At 38.3% G+C, this 20,599-nt stretch overlaps 1 protein-coding gene across 6 annotated transcripts in view; it reads right to left on the bottom strand.

The window, feature by feature from the left end:
- Nucleotides 1–20,599, bottom strand: part of rbms3 (RNA binding motif, single stranded interacting protein) — a 250,701-nt gene that overhangs the window by 154,950 nt on the left and 75,152 nt on the right. For 3 of the 6 annotated variants that reach the window (XM_049480766.1, XM_022673722.2, XM_007251817.4), the window contains one exon: nt 7,742–7,899. In XM_049480766.1, coding sequence (XP_049336723.1) covers nt 7,742–7,899 — 158 coding nt within the window. The remainder of the gene's footprint in view (nt 1–7,741; nt 7,900–20,599) is intronic. The other 3 variants (XM_049480767.1, XM_007251818.4, XM_049480768.1) reach the window with 1 other exon arrangement.

Here is a 20,599-nt window from a genome sequence, read left to right on the forward strand (position 1 = left end):
CTGCGTTACATTACATTAGTCTCAAAACCATAACGAGGCTCTGTGAAATGTGATTATTTGATGTGCAGTAGTGCTGTGTCCTTTAGGGTTCATTCAATTAGACGCCAACTTACAGAACGGAAACGATAAAGATAGACCTCTGAATATGTGCTTCAACAGTGGCTAGAATTTCTCTCTCTCTCTCTCTCTCTCTCTCTCTCTTACTCTCTCTAACACACACGTTTTCTCTCACACAGTTCTGAGTCCAGCTGCATAATGAGAAAACACTAATGTGATGAGAAGCACATGTTCACCCAAGGCTCGTATTAAAAATTCATAATTCATAATCAGGCCTTTTGTGATGTGGCTGTGGAGTGTTTTCAGGGTTGTTTGTCTTAGTAACTCAGTAACGCTCCCAAAACCTGACCTCTGCTGCTCCATTTTAATAACATAAAAAGGAATGCCCTTAAAGTGACACGGCCAGACTTTCCGGAGCTGAGCCTCGCTGGATAAAATTTCAGTGTGTAAACTCAGAGCCAGATGTAGTGCATGTACCAGCTAGTGCTGCACAAAACACAAAAAGCCTTAATGTGACCACGATATGCATCTGAAATTATACTTCAGTTTACCAACGCTGCTGCTTATCACGCAAACGGCACATAGCCCCGCCCTTTAACTCCACGCAGGGTTTTCAGGGCGCAGTGGAGCCACAAACAAGCTTCAGACAAAACAGAAAATGAAAGTAAAGGAATGAAGCACCAAAACATTGTAAAAGAGAGTAATTCTACGTCTGCTAACTAAAAACACATGCACATACGGTCTTGACAGTGTCAACAGTAGTATTCTGTTAGCTAATGCTCTTTCTTTCAGCCTGTGACTCTGTCTAGCCGCTCTGTCGCCTGCCTTTGTAAAAAAAAAAAAAAGTGGAAAGAAGACTTTTAATTTTTAAAAAAGAAAGCAAAAAAGAAAAATGTTTTTCCTGTTAAACCAGCTGCTATGAGTGTTTGAATATCAGTAAAATGATTTGAGTGTGTGATTGCCCACATTTCTATTGTTCTGAAACCCAAACACAGTTGAGTCAAACAATTGACTAAAGGCTGGCAACTATACATTTCTTTTGCAGTTTGGATGAGAGAAACACAGTGCCACACAATGCAATAAATTAAATGTGTTTCTGTAAAAACTACACTCACTGAAACTTTTTGCCAGACATACAGATATTAAATCAAAATGTTTAGCCTAATCTAGAAGCAGAAACCAGGAAAAAAAAACGTCTCACTCTTCTGAGTGTATTAAAAGTAAACTTTTTTTTGTATAGATTGTAGTTCCTCTATAATTTAGGAAAATTGAGAAATGTCAATATATCATCTTGCAAATAGTATTGCAACACACTGCAGTACCTACACTCCATATCTTGATGCATATCGTCAAGTTCTTGCCAATACACAGTCCCATTTTTTACTGTTTAATTTACTGTGGAAATACTGTGGTATAACATGGTTTGTTACATTTTTTGTACTCTTTTGTATCAGTTGCATATTTTCTTTTTTATTTCTCATTTTCTCCTATTTTTCCCCCACAATATATCGAGCTAGGCCAATTGTCCCACCCATTCAGCTGGTAGTCAGCTGTATATCCCCCATTACTAGTGATGCCACAACACAAGGAGGGTGAAAACTAGCACATGCCTCCTCCCATACATGTGAAGTCAGACACTGCCTCTTTTTTTGAACTGCTGCTGTTGCAACATTGCAGAGTAGCATCACAGCGCACTCGGAGGAAAGCGCAGAGACTCTGTGACCAGGATTCGAACTAGCAAACTCCCGACCACTCCTACGCCCTACACCAGTTGCATATTTATCAATTTGCGCATTTTCCAATTGGTTAAAAGTGACTTTACAAAAAGAAAATTGAAATATCCTGCCTAAAGGGTTTCCACAATGCAGCTATGAGGTCTGCTGTGCTGGCTGGCTGAGTGTCACTTTATATCATGGTTTGGTTATTTCTACAGTCTGGTACTGAAGTGATTTTACATTGCAGCTGGGATGTTTCCAGAACTGGCCATGTTTCAACATCCAGGCTTGGAGTCCTCCCATGCCTTGCCTCCCCAGAGAGCCATGCCTACACAGTTAGATTGCTAAGCCCAACAAAAACTGGATGGCTTATGCATTTTATATATACTAAATCACTGCAATGGATGGGCAGCCTGTCCAAGGGTACTCCTGTTTGTGGCTCCAGTTTAATTCTATTGTGACTCTGACCAGAATGATGTGGATAAGAAGATAAATGAATGAACGAATGGTGTGCAAACTCAAGTTAAACTTATACATAACGTAGTTAGTAATTAGTGCATGAATACCTCAAAACTTGGGAACTATTTTACTCAGTTTTGGAACTTACACATATGTAAGCATGTATGCATTCACATATTTACAATAACAAGATCATATCTGATTAAATAAGTCTTCAAAAATCAAATCAAACATTTTTTTTGTCTTACACATGTTAAAGAAGAAGTATATTATATCTTCCAGAAAAAAATATTAAAATTCTTAAATCTGCTCTTTTCTACAGAACATTCTTTATGAATGCTGTTATTTCTGAGAAGGGTTTATGCTTTAAACTTACTGCCTGCAGGCCTCTGAAAAAGGAGCAGCATCTATTACTGGTCCTTGTCCAACTAGTCCACATTACAGCTCTGCATATTTGATACAAGTTCAGAGTCTGAATTAGACCCTGCTGTTATTGATGGCTTCATTTTTTACAGCGTTACGTTTGAAATCTTCCAGTTTCAAGTACATTTTTCTAAACGTCAACAACTGATTTCTTTGAAACACGAGCATAACACAAAAAACAGGAGCCTGCTTTTATTACATTGTCTTTCATATCAACAGCAGCTTGGTTTGCAGGTTGATTGGGAATGTGTGCTAGCAAGTAAAAGTGATTACATCTGTCTTTTTTCAAGACATATTTGTTAAAAAAAATAAGTGCATATGCAACTATATTAACATATACTGGTTAGCTGTTTTGCACAATGCTGTAAAAACAAGAAAATTATCTCTTTTTTACTTTTTGTAACAATTATTACGATCACATGTATAGAATATAATTGATGAGGGTCTTGAATGGGTAGGAGTTGCCTGGGGCACATGAATTTCGGGGTATTTTTTAGGTCATGTATTTGAATTGTAGTAATAAACAGAAATAAAAAAAAACATGTTACACTAAAATAATGAAATAAACTAATAAAACATGGACAGGAATTTGACTTAGCTATTCCAAAGCACAAATGCCCATTACTCATATTTTTTTTAGGTGACTTACTTGTGTGCTTACTTGTTTGTTGCATTAGTATCTTTAGATTTAATTAATGGACTGTTGTCCTTAAATTGATCTGTAAAATAATTTGATACACTTTGAACTGATTGTTTTCTCAATGACTGCAAGACATTCAGGACCATGATGCTCCCTTCACCATGCTTAACAGATGGGATGAGGGAAGAACATTTTCCTTGATGCATTGTGGAACTTCATAGTGGTCTTTGGTAAACTTCATATGGGCTACAAAGGTATTTTGGGTTTAATGTATGTTTTGTTTTGAGAGCATAAAGCATATACAGCATAATCACACTCTCTATCTCTGCTATCTGTTGTGGTGAAACAGTTTAACGTAAGAGAAATGCACTTCATAACATCTGAATGAAACAAGGTTGTACTGAGGAGACATGTTGTTTTGTTTGGATGCAGAGTTGTGTAAGCCAATCAGAGAAATGGTTCATGAATATGTATAGCAGTGCATGCAGTGCCCTCTGAAAACAGCACAAGCTTTGCAAAAGGGCAGCGAGGCCCTGAAAATCAGTACTGGGAATACTCGAATGCACAAAAGCAATTTGAGCAAAGGACTGAATTAAAAGTGTTTAATAAGCTACAAGGAACAATTTAAATCAAACAAAAAATAAATAAATAAATAAATAAATAAATAAAAATAAATGAATAAAGCTATTAATGGTACACATTTAACACTGCAACATACAGCCTGTGTCAAATTTCACACCTGTGGCTTTGTGTGTGTGTGTATTCATGTGTGTTGAAAACACAACACTAATGCATTTCACTGTTCAATACGTTCCTGATGTTCTAGTGCATTGTTTGTGACATATTGCGGAACGCAGGTGGATAAAAGAGCAATATTTCACTGTTATTGTGAAATGTTTTGTTATCATGATAAACAATCTGTTTTTCTGAGCACATTGTGGACATTTTCAGCACTTAAGTAACATTACACGAGAATAATTAGTTCTGCTTAACTGCATGCAGTGCATCAAAAATAATCGCTATGTTACTGTTAGCAGTTTTACAATCTGGCACCGCTTGTTGTTCTGCGCTGTGTCAAAATATATTAAAACGCATCATTTATTAGGTAAATGTCTTGATATTTTGTTTCTTTGAATAGATTTTTTTTTCATATCACTTACTGGAATAAAAACACTGAAATCAAAGGATTGTCAACATCATATATGGACTGTAATCCATCTGTTTCTCTGCATACTTTATTATCCTCCCTTCACCTGTTCTCCAATGGTCAGAACCCCACAGGATGGACCACCACAGAGCAGGTATTATTTGAGTGGTGGATCATTCTCAGCACTGCAGTGACAATGATTGACAGTGACAGTGACAGTGATTGACACATGATGTGTTAGTAGTGAGTGTTGTGCTGGTACAGTAAGAGTGGATCAAACACAGCAGTGCTGCTGGAGTTTTTAAACACTGTGTTTAAACACTTACTGCCCACTCTATTGGACACTCATCCTCAGCTGCTTCACCTTGTACAGAGACAGAAGTTCATCTGTTCTTGTTTGTGTTGGTCTTCATTTGTGGTCCATTCTATGCTGTCCACAGGAAGCTGTTGTCTGGTTTATTTCTGATTGTTGGAGTATTTCCCAGCAGTGACGCTAAGGTGTTTAAAAACTCCAGCAGCACTGCTGTGACCTGTGCACCTGAAAACACACACTAACACACCACCACCATGCCATAGTCACTGCAGTGCTGAGATAATCCATCTAAGTAATAGGTGCCCTGTGGTGGTCTTGCATTGTTCTGACCAACTTTATACATTTACAAAGAATTTTCATTTAATATAGGAAACTAATTTTTTTTTTTGTAAAAATAATAGTATTTGTATTTAACATATTTGCTCTGGAATAAAATAAAAGACCACTTAAACACTATTTTACCAAATTGAAAACCTCTGGAATATAATCATCAAGAGGGAGATGGATGATCACAACCATCAAACCAAGCTGAACTGCTTGAATTTTTGCACCAAGAGTGACATAAAGTTATGCAAAAGCAGTGTGTAAGACTGGTGGAGAAGAACATGCCAAGATGCATAAAAACTGTGATTAAAAACCAGGATTTTTCCACCAATTATTGATTTCTGAACTCAACTTTTTCAAATGAACTTGTTTTCTTTGCATTGTTTGAGGTCTGAAAGCTCTGCATCTTTTTTGTTATTTCAGCCATTTCTCATTTTCTGCAAATAAATGCTTTAAAGGAATTTGGGAGAAATTTTGCCTGTAGTTTATAGAATAAAACAACAATGTTCATTTTACTCAAACATATACCTATAAACAGCAAAATCAGAGAATCTGATTCAGAAACTGAGTGGTCTCTTAATTTTTTCCAGAGCTATAGATTGCTTTTTGTATTTTCAGTTTTTTATGGCAGTATGTGACACACATGTTGCATTACAGCCGTGTTTTAGCTGGTCTTTTCAATAATGAGACAGCAAAGTGCTGAGGACACCGAGATCTCTCCTTTAGATTCTGGACCCATTGTGGCATCAGCTCTCCACGTCCAAAGGGAATCGCAAAAGAAGATCTCCAAAATGTCAGCCTGACAACAGCACTTCACTCAGCCCTCTCTGCCACCAAGAAGCAGACACTGGAGGACACAGGGGGGTCACCGGACTCTGTGTACTATGTGTGTGTGTTAAGGGACACAGTTTTAGAGCGTTACAATAGAGCCTAGTGCTTGGTGCCCAAAGATCTCGGTGGGGTTATGCGAAAAGAAAAGTGGTGTTCAGGAGACTTTTTCGCTGAGCCACAGCCGAAGAGAACCCCGAGGCGAACCCTTTTGACCTTTCCAAAATGTTACTGCCCGTTTGGCACGCCGGCCGCACCTAATGAAACTTTTATTGCCATGAATATTTTATTCCAATCCCGCTTCAGGCCTGGGGCAGACCCAGACCACAGCAGACTAAGACCTTGGAGAGCGAGGGGACAGCCAGGCAGGTCTGCAGAGCTCAGGAGAGGAAAATAATAGAGATTTGTAGAGATTTGACTGCATGATATGCATAAACTGTAGATTTAGGAATCACTCTTTTGTTTCAATTGTTCCTTGTTATGTTAAAGAAACAATATGATAGCAAACGCGTAAAATAGCTACTGTAGTCCATTTAAAAAAAAAAAAGAGGAGAGAGTTGTCTATCCTACATTTGCCCCTCCTCTCTAGATGCAAAGCTTACTCGGGTTGCCAGGTTGAGGAAACTGATGCTACACGAATAAGTGCAAGAAGTGTTCAAGAACTGTTGCAATGATGATGTACATCGTGACGGACAGCAGCTCATGTTAGCGTGCAGCATTTGCTGGTTGCCATGGCTTCCCTTTGCTAAAGCTCAATACTTACCTACCTGTTAAGGATCAAACAAATCTGGCTTAGAATATGTCTTGTAGTCCTTCTGGGCTCTAAGTTCTCTGTCTCTATCTCTATCACTGGTGCTAATATTTACTCACAAATTTTTGCCTGCTACAGGGTTGCATTCATGGCAACCCAGGGTGTGAAAACAGGACCATGGAATGGGCAGTGGGTGGGATCAGAGGCTAAAATTCACACAGTTTAAAGAACATACTGTCAAAAGATGTCAGTGCTTAAATTGAACTTTTTCCCTTAATATATAATGACAAGTTCTGATCATTTTATGAGGTAGCACAGAAAATATAATACATATTAGTCCTCCAGGGTTATCTCATGTGGTCAAGATTCCACACATTTTAAGGCTAAATTCCAGCAACATTCTGAATCTCCCAGGACGCCGAAAACCCTAATGGCCATGTGAAGAACAAAACATATTAATCAAGTAATGGTTTCGAGAATTCAGCTGGAATTCCTCTGTTGCAAATGAACCCACATTTACTCCACTCAAGGTCCAGCTTCACCCCCCACACTCTGTTCCTGCAGTGGGGAACAATGAGATGATGTTGAGAAATTCAGGGTCATGCAACCCTGGATAAAATGTCTTAGGCTTTACAGGCCAACCACCACCACTCCCCTTCCTTTACACACACACACACACACACTCACAAATCTGTATGATTCATTATAAGAACAGATTATGCAAGCTGCCCTCTGGTCTTCATACAGCGTTTCACAACGACTTATCTCCCAAGACTAATGAGGCTGACCCTTCACTGCCTTATATGCGCCAAGATATTCTTGGAATTTTCGCTCATCCGTGGGCTTTTCTTTTCTTTGCTTGCGTTGGAATAGAACATGCATGTGTGTGTGTGTGTGAGTGAGTGAGAGCAAATGAGAGGGAGTGCATACGTGTGTGTGTGTTTTTGCCTTTGTAACTGTAAATGGGCATAGAGTAACTGGAAGGCACAGAGAGCGAGATGGGGAAAGAGACAGGGAGAGAAAGAGAGAGAGAGAGAGAGAGAGAGAGAGGGAGAGAGAGAGAGAGAGAGAGAGAGAGACTCACGGTTGGCAGAGTTTGATGAGGTCCTGGTCTGTGGTGCCAGGAGGCAGGCCTCGGATGTACAGGTTGGTTTTGCTGAGCTGCTCCGCTGCACTGTGGCTGCTGCTGTTGGTGCTGGGGCTGGGCGGAGCCATGGGAGGAGGGGGTGGGGCATAAGACTGCTGTGAGACACAAGAGAAAGAGATAGAGATGAATGTCAGATAAACTGTAAAACTGTAACAGCACAAAATGGTTACTGTAATTTTTAGAATATTTCTTTTTGTAATTTTCTGGATTTTTTTCTTGTAATCCATGCATTATGAAATATTTGCACAACATAAAAGAAGCTGATATTTTCATATGGAGTTAAAGTTACTGAATACAATGCCGCACCAGTGGATTATATACATATAATATGTATATAAATATATATATATATATATGACAAATGCACATCAGGGATGTCATCCAATAAGAGTGTTTTCTGTGTAATGTTTAAGTAATGATCAGTGAGAGTGCTAACATTCAGAAGTATGTCGCCCACAATCATGTAATAGAGAAAAAAATGAGCAGTGTTTTATTTGTTGTTGTGATGGACTTTAAGCTCGCTTAATTTCTGCCATCAGAAGAGTCACAGCCGGTCCACGTTAGCCACAATAAATCTGTGTGTAGGAAATGACAAGTGCTTTTCTTTCACATCACAAAAGATCCATTGCCTCTATATTATTATTGGATGTTCTGTGATTTGAGTGAATATGTTTGCCCATCAAGTAAATGCAACAGCATTGATAAATCTGGCTATTATTAGATCTTTTACAACTAGGGTTGCACAATACATCACTTCAGCATCATCACAATATGTGTCATATCACAGGATGTGGAGTGTCACACAGAGTCAAATTAAATATTGTTCGCATTTGCCATGATATATCTAGATATATCTGTTTTTGATATGCAGCATGTATTTTTAATATCACATGTTGGATCATTGACGTCTTTAGAAGAATCTAGTAAAAATCAAGCGTATTTTTTTAATTGCAATATATATTGCAGAATAAAATATGGCAATGTCAGTATTTTGCAATATTTTTCAGTCCTATTTACAAAAAGAGACCGTATTGAGAAATGTGCAGCCCACACAACATTAGCATTTACTAATCTGTTCTTAGATAAGAAATTATGGTCTTTTTCTATAAATTCCTGTTGCTATAAATGACTCTCTAGCCATTTATAGCAGCATTTCACTGGCAGAGACTGGCCTGTGAGTAAGAACTGTGTTTATGTGTGTGTATGTGTTGGTGTGTCTGTGTGTGTGTGTGTGTGTGTGTGTGTGTGTGTGTGAGAACATTCCACTGAGATACACTATAAATAAAGCACAGGCTACTATACGGCACTGCTATATATAAGTCCACCCATTCACTCCAGTAGTAGCTGCATCACAGTGCATGAAGCACAGGAAGAGCCTTTTATGGAAAATGACATTCAGGCTTTCAGAAATGGCCATGCTTCTAAATTTGTGACTGAACAGGGTAAACGCAGGAGGTGACGTGCACTGGAGTGTTCAAAATACAATGGTCTTTTTATGCCCTTGTGTGCTGAAAATATTAGATTCCTGAGTAAAGAACGGCGGGGATATAAAGAAAATGTAGATGTTAAATAAGCCATTTTACGGTATGTAATTTAGTCAGAGAAAATTGCTACTTCAGAGTGCAGATCAATGGAAAACGACGTCTTTTTTAAAAATATTACCATCATTGCTCTGCTCTGCTACACTGCAGCACTGCTGGAAGAACTTGGAGCGGACCCCCTGTGGAGTTCCCTTAACGTGCATATGTGTGTGTGAGTGTGCATGTGTGTGAGTGTCTACCTATCCAGGCATTGTAGAGAAACCACAATATAAAAAAAAAAAACTCCATACCTACAAATGTTACTGTACAATGTCACAATCAATAGAACAGGCCTTATTCTTACAAAATGTTTCAAAAGTGTTGAATATTTTTTTCTTGTTTGGTCTGAAAATTTAGACTTTTCATTTTGGTTTAAACCAAAATAGCAGACAAAAAAGTGCCACAAACTAGAACATACGACTAAAAAATTCACTCTAAAGGGTTGCTATATTTAAGAAGAATGGCAATATATGTCACAATATTTATTAAAGTATAATATTAAAGTAACATTTCATATTGTAACACCGAAAACACAACATGCGGTATATTTAAATAGTACATATCTAACTGTATATCTAAATGCTACCTACCAAACTTTTGTCTGGAACAACTTAACCATGTAATATTGTAATGTGTAACTCACATAATACTTTTTTTTTTACAGTGGAAATGATAGGAGTTTTTATGGGTAATATTAATAATAGTTAATATTGTACCACAGTACTTTGCTGCAGATTTGTAAATTTACAGAAAGATTTAAAAGGCACCCCCGCCCCCAAATTTCTTTCTAGTAAACAGGATTAGCTACATTTCACAACTACCCATGATATATTTAGAATAGTATTGTTTCTTTTTTTTTTAATAAAAAACTTCTATTACAAAATATTGCTCCAATAGTACCAAAATGTTAATGTTTATCTGCTTCAGTAAGTCTTATATTTTGGCACTCTTCCAAAGCGACTAGAGAGCCTGTGTGTGTGTGTGTGTGTGCATGCACATATGAGACATACAGTTACTGTTACTTAAATATCACAAAATCTCTACAACGTAAACATACTTAACTTTAATTTAAGGTTAGTGTAAAAACAGTTAATTATTATTATTTTTTTAATCTAAAAATAAAGGATTTTTTTTTAGCCATTTTTAAGCATTTTTAAGTATTTGTCCATTCATCATGAAATCTTGGCACAGTTCAATTTGAATGCAGCACCAATATATAAACACTTAGTCATTTAATAAGACAAAGTCCCTGTGTGTGTATGTGTGTGTGTGTGTGTGTGTCTGTGGTGAAGCCTCTGTCTTTGTTTGCGATAATCATTGGCTGTCACTGCACTGCACACTGGCAAGTCTAGCCTGATATTAATCTATTACCTGTACTTCCCCACAGCCTACAATTACCACAGCCTGAGACAGACAGGCCTATCGGAAGAAAGACTGGCACGCTCTGCATTAACGTTATTCCCTCTCCACTGAGCCTCAGGCTACTGCCATGAATGAAAGCATTCAGCTCTCACGAATATAACACACACACACACACACACACACACACACAGGCTTACACCTAAAGAGAGAGATGAAATGCAGGCCAGACGCGCAGCATGTGTGGATGTAAAATGAAAGTCAGATAAGATCTGTAAATTGTAGAGAAGGGGGAAAACCTCTCTGAACAATGCTGTTATAAGACAAAGCCATATTCACACCAGTGAATAGTAGGACCGGAATAGTATAAAAACTGTGTCTCTAATAGTGAGCCCCATTTTAAATAGCGGAACAATTCAGATAATGGATAATATGAACTGATATTTTAATTAGGGATGTCTGGTATTTCAAGCTGATATATGAGAAGATTTTTTTTTTTGACTCCTAAAGAGAACTGTTGACGCTAGACTACTTACCTAAAAGATGTATATGTATGTGTATATATACATATTTGTATATGTATATACAAATATATATATATATATATATATATATATATATATATATATATATATATATATATATAATTTGTGTTATACACCTTGTAATTCAATGTTTTTAGTTTTTTCCTACATTGTAAATTAATACAGAGGTCGTACAGACTGTAAACATCCAGACTGTAAAGGAACATAAGGAACCATGTAGTAAATTAAAAGTGTAAAACAAACCAAAATACTCTGTAAGGTGGCTGACTTTTACCTGAGGTGCTGTTAACGTGTGGTTTCTAAGGCTGGTAACTATAATGAACTTTTTCTATGCAACAGAGTGAACTCATGGTATTCCTTTCCTGGGTCTGTCCTGATAAGAGCTCATTTATTTGTGACATGAATATGAATTTTACAGGGCCTTCAATTCCTAAAGTATTTTTATAATAATAAAAAAATAATAATAAAAAAAAAATGAATGAAGAATGAACACAGTATTTTCTTAATTGGATGGCCTGCCTACCTATTAGCCTACCCACCCCATGTATTTGCCCACATGCACATGCTCTGTATGTGCATTTCTTTGTGGAGATACAAAGAAGGATACAAAGAAAGATACAGATACAAATCTGACTATTCGACGTTAGCAACAGATCCTTTTAAACCCTGTAAATTGTGAGTTGGGGTTTTAATGGACCACATCAATGAGCTTTAGTTGCTCTTGGTTTGTGTGTTGTTTATTTTGGCACATACTGACCACAGCATACCAGAAAACCCTCAAATATGTGGCTGATATTTGACCTTCACTTTTTATCTCAGATCCTTATCCTTTTTTCCTCCTAATTTCTTCCCCATTTTGCTCCCAGTGTATCTAGGCCAATTGTCTCACCCATTCAGCTGCTACTTAGCTGTATATCCTCCATGACATGTGATGCCACATCACAAGGAGGGTGAAGACTAGCACATGCCTCCTCTGATACGGGAAGTCAGCAACCTCCTCTTGCTGCTCGGAGGAAAGCGCAGCAACTCGGTTCCACAGATGCCGTGTGCTGATAAACATTACCCTAGGAGTAATGAGGTAAAAGAGTGCCATCTACCCACCCAGAGAGAAAAAGGCCAATTGTGCTCTCTTAGGACTCCGGTAGCTGATGGCAAGCTACATAACTGGGATTCGAACCAGCGATCTCCCCCTCATACTGGCATCACTTAAGACTGTGTATACTTCCTATAAAACTACATTCACAAGTGCTTACAAGCTTCTCAATGTCTGTGGTTTTAACTTTTCTCTGCAATTGCGTCAAACTGTTTGCTGGAGCCAATCGAACGCCATCTCCGCAAGGAGTATGCCGAGGCCTTAACTGTCTAATACTGTAATCCAACTCTTGACAGATGCAGTTGTGGATGAAGATTTAATCAATGTTTTTCACTTTACCTGACAGTGGTACTAATGTTATGGCAGAACAGTGTACACTCAACCACTTGCCCTCAGCTCCACACACAGAAGCAGCTCTTGTGTAACACTCAGGTGTATAAAAGCCAGGTGGAATTCATAAATACCACAAGCCTGGAACTATAGACACAGACATGATTGACATGCCTGAGACGGCTGGTAGCGCACACACCTACTCCCGCACACACACACACCTGATCTAAGTACCGAGGGAAAAAAAAAAAAGAAAGCCCTTCAGTGTCTTATCGGACTCAACCGGCCTCATTTTACACAGCAGGCCAGGGCCTGGCCTCCTCTACGTGACGGCAGGATGGAGGGAAGGAGCAAAAGAGAGAGCAAAAGAGGGTCTGATCAAAGAGCTCGCAGAGGAAACCTCTTTCAGCCAATTTGTGCAGCTGTCAGGGTCCCGGCGATAGCACATCGGCGTGTGTAATATGTCAGGAGGCGTGATGGGGGAAGCCTTTGAAACGTCAAAAGTGCTCACTGCCTCCCCCAGCACACAGGCCAGGATTAGTGACAGAGGGGGAGTGTGGCACTACTGCTACGACAAGTTGACACAAGGCTCTAGCTCTAAAGCACATACGTACACACACACACACACACACACACACACACACATTCACGCATGTCCACGCAACAGAGTAAAAAAGATACAGAGCCCACAGACACAGCAGTGCTGCTGGAGTTTTTAAACCCCTCAGTGTCACATTTGGGCTGAGAAATGTACAAAATTAACAATTTCTTTAAATTATCCAGCCTAAAGCATCCTTTGGGAAGTGTCCTGTAACCAATGATGATTAGGACTAGAAGATGGCCAACACTACCTGTGCAGCAACAGATTCAGCCTTTACACTAGGGCTGCACCGTTTAAGCATCGTCATTGCGATGTGCGCATGCGCACTTAAGGCAATTAAATCAAACACGTCATGTTGCAATGTTTTGATTCTTGACATAAGAAGTAGATACACAGCGATGTCTGTGTATTGTTTGGTATTCCCAGTACAAAAATGAGACTGTGGATTAGGGTTGGTCTGGTGCAACAAATAACACAAATATTTAATACAAATAAAACAACCACACCGTTTGAAAGTCTAGGGTTCAATTTCTGATCTAAGTGATTATTATACCAATAGTCACTACAATGACCCATTATTATAATATGAGTAACCTTGTTAAGTCACTCTGGTGACTCAAAGTGTGGAAGAAATGTTAGCTAAATGTCCTGAATGTGAATGTAAATGTAAGGAATGGTAAATGTTCCATTCATCTGGCACCTCTACAAGGTCAGGCTCTTAACTATAATAATTCACATCACCTTGCCATAGTGATGCTGACTAGTGTTATCAACCTCACGTACAAGATTACACCTCACAACTTATACAGGTATGAAAGTTCCTAAACTCTCCCCTTAGGTGATGCTTCATGATCAATACTGATCATACAGCTCTGGAAAAAAAAATGAGAGACTATTAAAAATTATAAGTTTCTTTGATTTTAACAAAGTGAAAACCTCTGGAATATAATCAAGAGGAAGATAGATGATCACAATCCATCAAACCAAGTTGAACTGCTTGAAGGAGTGGTATAAAGTTATTCAAAATCAGTGTGTAAGACTGGTGGAGACGAATATGCAGAGGGTAATTAACCAGGGTTATTCAACCAAATATTGGTTTCTGAACTCTTAAAACTTCATGAAAATAAACTTGTTTTCTTTGCATTGTAAATGCTCTAAAAGACAATATTTTTATTAGGAATTTAGGAGAAATGTCTGTATTTTATAGAATAAAACAACAATCTTCATATTATTTAAACATACCTATACCTATAAATAGTAAAATCAGAGAAACTGATTCAGAAACTGAAGTGGTCTCTTAATTTTTTCCAGAGCCATACTGTAGATAATGGATGCATTACACTATGTGTTCTCTTGTAGTTTTAATAGTGCTTAACGTTTTCTACATTTTATCGAGTCGTTACAGGATTGTTTAAATCATCTATTGTTTCATTGCTCCTTTAAACTAAGCTCAAAGTTGCTCCACCTTAATTTGAAAATAAAATGAAAATGAAGTATGTGCTGATTAGTTTTTAACAAGGGAAACTAAATTAGGTTTTTCTATGGTCACACTAAGGGACACATTTTAGTGACAAATGTGTGTTATGTAAATTATGTGGTGTATCTAGACACTATTTAGGTACAAAATGCATCTTAATTCCAGGTGTAAACAGGTTAAAATGTATGATGTTTTCATCCCTTTCCCCTTCTTCCCCTTCTCTCTGCTTTCCATTTGTTCTTCCCAGGCTGTTTAAGCAGGACTTGCCTGTCTTCCCCCAGCCTAGACTCTCGGTCTCTTCCTCTCAGATGGGCTACTATAACGATAAACACTTTCGTTACCTCCTCTCCTCTCCTCTCTCCTCTCTTCTCTTCTCTCCTCCACCCCCTCATCCACCCTCTCATCCTCCGAGGATAAATCTGCCCCTCCCTCTGTCCCTCCCTCTGTCCGCAGCTCCAGCCTGCCCGCTCCGCTGCCCTGTGTCTGTCTCTATTTAAGAGTGAGTGATGTGTGCGCACATTATCTCCTCTTCGCACACTCAGATAGCCCCTCATTTCCCTAAAGAGTCCTCCAGTCACCAAACAATTAGTACTTCCGGGAGAGCACTCCAAAATGGGTTTCGAATGGCCGCTTCTCTTTCAATCCCTCCGTCCCTCCAGCCTGCCTCACTTTCTCTTTATTTCTCCTCAGCTGTTTCTCAGAGAGAGAGTGCGAAAGAAAGATAGAGAGAAGGAAAGATCAAAAAATGAGAGAATGTGATGGAAACATAGGGACGGAGAAAGAAACTTCAAGACAGCACAGAAAATAGAGAGCATAATTAGAAAAAGAAATAACCGAAAATGAGAGAATATGATGAAAAAATTGGGATGGAGACAGAGATACAGACACAGCATAGAAAATAAGAGAGTGCATGTTTTGAAAAAAAAAAGAAATGGAAAGAGGAATGGCGAAAGAGTAAAGAAAGACAGAGTAAACAAGACAGATAGAAAGAGTTTGAGAAAGAAAGAGGGAAGGAACAAACAGAAAATGAAAAAATATGATAAAAAAATGGGGATGGAGAAAGAGATACAGACACAGCACAGAAAAAAGAGAGTGTAAGTAGGAAAAAAGATAGAAAGAGGAATGGTGAAACAGTAAAGAAGACAGAGTAAAAAAGATAGATAGAAAGAGCATAAGAAAGAAAGAGGGAAGGAAAGAACTAAAAAATGAGTGAATGTGAAGGAAAAAGGGAGATGGGGAAAGAAAATTTTAAGACAGCACATAAAAGAGAGCATAAGTAGGAAAAAAAACTATGGAAAAAGGGAATGGTGAAAGAGTAAAGAAAGAGTAAACAAGAGAGATTGAAAGAGTGTGAGAGAGAAAGAGGGAAAGAAGGAATTGAAATGAGAAAACGTGATGGAAAAAGAGAGATGGAGAATAAGCTATAGATTTAGCACAGAAAAAACAAGAGTGTAATTAAGAAAAGAACAATTATGGAAAGAGAAATACTGAAAGAGTAAAGAAATACAGAGTAAACAAGACAGACAGAAAGAAGTAGGGAGAAAGAGGGAAGGAAAGAATCGAAAATGAGAGAATATGATGGAGAAATGGGGATGGAGAAAGAGATACAGATACAGCACAGAAAAAGATAGTGTAAGTAGGAACAGAAAAATGATGGAAAGAGGAATGGTGAAAGAGTAAAGAAAGAGAAATAGCACAAGAGACAGATAGAAAGAGAGCATGAGAGAGAGAAAGAAAGCAAGAGAGAGAGAAGGAAAGAACAGAAAATGAGAGAAATCTTATGGAAAAAGAGGGATGAAGAAAAAGACTATAAGACAGAGAATTAAAAAAATAAAAAGACAGCACCGAAAAAATAGAGCAAAAGTAAGAAAAGAAAAAAAAGAAGAGAACATAAGTCAGAGACAGAGAGAGAGAGAGAAAGAGAGAGGATAGACATGGCTAAGAACCTGGAAGAGATGGAGAGATGAGGGTATTGTTATTAGCGTAACATTACCCTTCTGATTCAGGCAAATGTGATTAAACTCAGGCTGCATAACAGATTCTCATCACATCCTGAAACAGCACAGTTTTTAATATTGTCCCAGTGGAGCATGTACAGACAACTTACACTACTTTTCCCTTCACATTTTTTCTAATCACTTAGTGCAGCTGCTTTTTCATCACTGAAGGTACTTTCTATACTATATATTCTTTTTTTATCAATAATTATAGTCAAGCACAAGGACAAGAGTACGCAAAAGGAAGCATTGTCCGCTTAAGAGACGTTCCACACCCCCTTAAATAACCCAACAGCTAATAATATACCAACAATCTTTTATAATTTTTTATTTTTTTTTTGTGTTTCAAACATCTTTGTTTGCTCGGAACAATAAAACAAGCTTGGTAATTGTCAGTAGAGTTTTTGATTTGTGCTGTTAAATATCAAAGTTATTGGTCATAATTATCAAATGAAGTCTAACAGATGTTATGATTATAGTGGGTGCACCCCCTGCGATTCAGTCTAAAGATCTATTCAGGATAGATCAGATTGGACTTTGATGTACATTAGATAAGAAATGTCGGAATACTACTACATTTACGCACTGACAACTAGAGATGTAAAAATCAATCGGCTATGTATTGTTTCTGATTTTCAGACAAATAATGCAATGATCCAATTATTATTAACAGCCAGCTCATCTCAACCTGGCTGGTGTTTGTTTTTTTGCTTTTTCTGACTCAAACACTTCAGAAAATGTGTCTCATTGAGAAAGGAGGATCAAAACTTTACAAAAAAACTAACCGGATACCCCTTTCAAGGTTATATCACTCAGTCCAGTACAGTGAGTACCTTTTAGCAAAGCAACACAGCATAACTAACAAACACCACTATCCACACAAAATAGCAAACGTTGCAGAGCAAGTTTAACCATCACCAAAAGTACAGCATCAACAGTCGAGAGTTCTACAGCATTTTGAATGAGGTCGACTTAATATCTTACATTTTAGAGACAGTGCATGGCACATTACATAAGCTCTGCATGATGACGCTTTACCAAGTTTGCCTAAGGTGGCATCTACAAACCCCATCCACATAAAAAATGACTTTATGAAAGAGCAAAGGACATGTAACCCCATTAGTGAGGTCTGCTAATCCGTATTTGTTCTGATATTTCATGTTAGTCATGTTTTTCTCAAGTTCTTTTACAAAGTCATCACTACGACTTTATCCAGAACTGGGCAAAAAGCTAGAACACACATACACACACACATGCAACCTTTTCAGAGGTCAGCAGTGAGCGGTGCACGGTGCCGAATGCTGAGGACAGTGGGGACAGAGGCCGCTCTGATCTTCCCTTTTCCACTCTACCCGCGGGCTTCCTGGGGCAGGGGAAAGAATGCCGGCTATTTTGGGAACAGGGCTGAGATCCGTTCCTTCCGGAAAACAGTAGCCTGAAGGCCTGAGGAAATCCCAAAGACCAAACTGTGCAGAACACACACACACATCATAGCATACATTCAGTCCATTTTTACACACAACACCGTCTGACCCAAGAATCCATTACTGCACACATGAGCCCATTAGCGTCTGTAGCGGAGCTGCTGCAAGTGGCCATTAAGGCCTATAGTCAATAATCTCCTGCATTACAGTCCACATCTTTGAACAGATCTTGTAAACATTAGGCGTCAGCCATGGGTATAGTGGGACGGCATAGTAAACAGGCCTTCATGCAGCAGGAACGAAAGAAAGCAAAGAGAGGAATGTTCCAGAACAGGAAAAATAAATTTCATCTAAAATTATAATTCCTCAAATAACCTAAAATAGTTTTACATTTCTCTATTTTGACAAAAGAGTAGTGTGTAACTGTTTCTCATTAGCTTTAATGGGATTTAATACTCTGTACTGCTTTATCAACCTCAGCAGTAGTTCACAAATAATGAATAAGTGGGGCAAAGCACAAATAGGTCCACAGGCAAATAAATATAGTAGAAAAAATGGAACAATATGTGATGCATATCCTCCATTCATTTTTAAACTCTAAAGAATTTATCCAGCAGTGCAACAACACAATACAATGTATGACACTATATTCCTGTATAATAATTGTATTATTATTATTAATATAAGGTGTTACTATTATAAGGTGTTACATCAGCAGACAGTTTAGGAAACCCCACCAATGTATAAGTTGCTAGGTTGTTATCTTGTTAGTGTGGCTAAAAAAACTGGCCAATGCAATGCAAGGTGAATTATGCAAATGGAAATTTTAGTGAGGCCTTCTGTATGTCTTTAAGCTATTATTGTACAGCCTGAAATACAAAGACTTTCCCACCAAAAAATAAAAAATAAATAAATAAAAGAACACTAAGCAACAGTGGTTAACCACGGCCATCAAAACTGGCTTCTCAGTTTGGGCCATATCTGTCAAACTTCAAATAAATGAGGAAAAACCTCTCTCCATCTCTATAATAATGATAATGCTTCTGTGAGACGCCCTGCAATGCGCTGAAATATTTTTTGGCCACTTAAGCATAAAGACAGGCATGTGAATCTTGTAAAAAAAAAAAAAAAACAGCCCAATCTGATCTACTCTTAGATAGAGTAAACTTTTCACTTTGTGTCAGAAGAGGATTGCGCTCTGAAATCCAGGAAAACTATTTAATATTATTTGATGTGCTTATTTAGTATCTATCCTGTCTGAAGTCCTGTGCATTATGGGTAGGTCACTGCAGGTGGCATCGAAGGCTATGTGGTCCACTTGTAGTGGTTTGATCTGACCTGATCTAATCTACTCTAAGATAGAGTAAACCTTTCATGTGGTGTCTGAAGTGGGATAACGCTCTGAGATTCAGGGAAGCTACTTTATATGGTTTGACTTGATTATTTATCCGTATCTCTCGAGTGTCTGCAAGAAATCCTGTTGGCTGCATTTGTGGGTTTCAGTGGTGTGTTGTTCAATGCTGAGTTTATTGTCCAGAGTGAAATTAAGGTATTTGAAACAGTCTACCATTTTTACTGTTTCACTGTTGATGCAGACTGGTTATGAATCATGTGTGTTCGTGATTCTTTAGTTTTACTGATGCTGAACACGAGAACACTCTGTTAGTGTTGTTAGTGTACCAGTGTGTAAGATGGGAGATGGAGTCGTGATATGCTGAGATGGAGTTACTGTCATTGAGTGTCATCAGAATATTTGAAACATGTGGCAATAGGTGTGGGACACAGTCATTGGTGTAAAGAGTAAAAAAGGAAGGGGCTTAGGACACACCCCTGTGAGACACTGGTGTTAAAAGTGGTGAGCGATGATGAGACTGTACCTATTTTGACGGATTGTGGTTGATCACCAAGGATATTGTGAAGTTTTATTCCGTATACAATACCTTAGAAAACTTAACAAACTGAATTATGAAGTGCATTATGAATTTTGTGAAATGTTACACCTCCAGCTTCTGCACTTCTGGGCAATGCTGGCTGGGTTATAATTTCTTTTCTACGAGAGTGCATAAATTAGACATTAACAATTAGGCCTGGGCGGGCGGGTATTATCACAGCGTGGGCAGACTTTTGAGTACAGGAGAAAGACGGCTGTATGAGAGGTCACCTCCCACCCAAGCCTTTTACTTTCTGACCTTTGCAAGGAATTACGCAGTGCAGTAGACCACACACACACACACACACACACACACACACACACACACACACATATATACACACATTCAAACACACACACGCTTACTTAGAAGGCACCTGAGTAGAAGTCTGCACTACTTCTCTCTTTTTCTTTCTTTCTTTCTTTCTTTTTTTCTCTCTCTCAGCAGGAATGCAGGGA

This window comes from Astyanax mexicanus, chromosome 6 (genome assembly GCF_023375975.1).
Source record: "Astyanax mexicanus isolate ESR-SI-001 chromosome 6, AstMex3_surface, whole genome shotgun sequence".
Lineage (NCBI taxonomy): Eukaryota > Metazoa > Chordata > Actinopteri > Characiformes > Acestrorhamphidae > Astyanax > Astyanax mexicanus.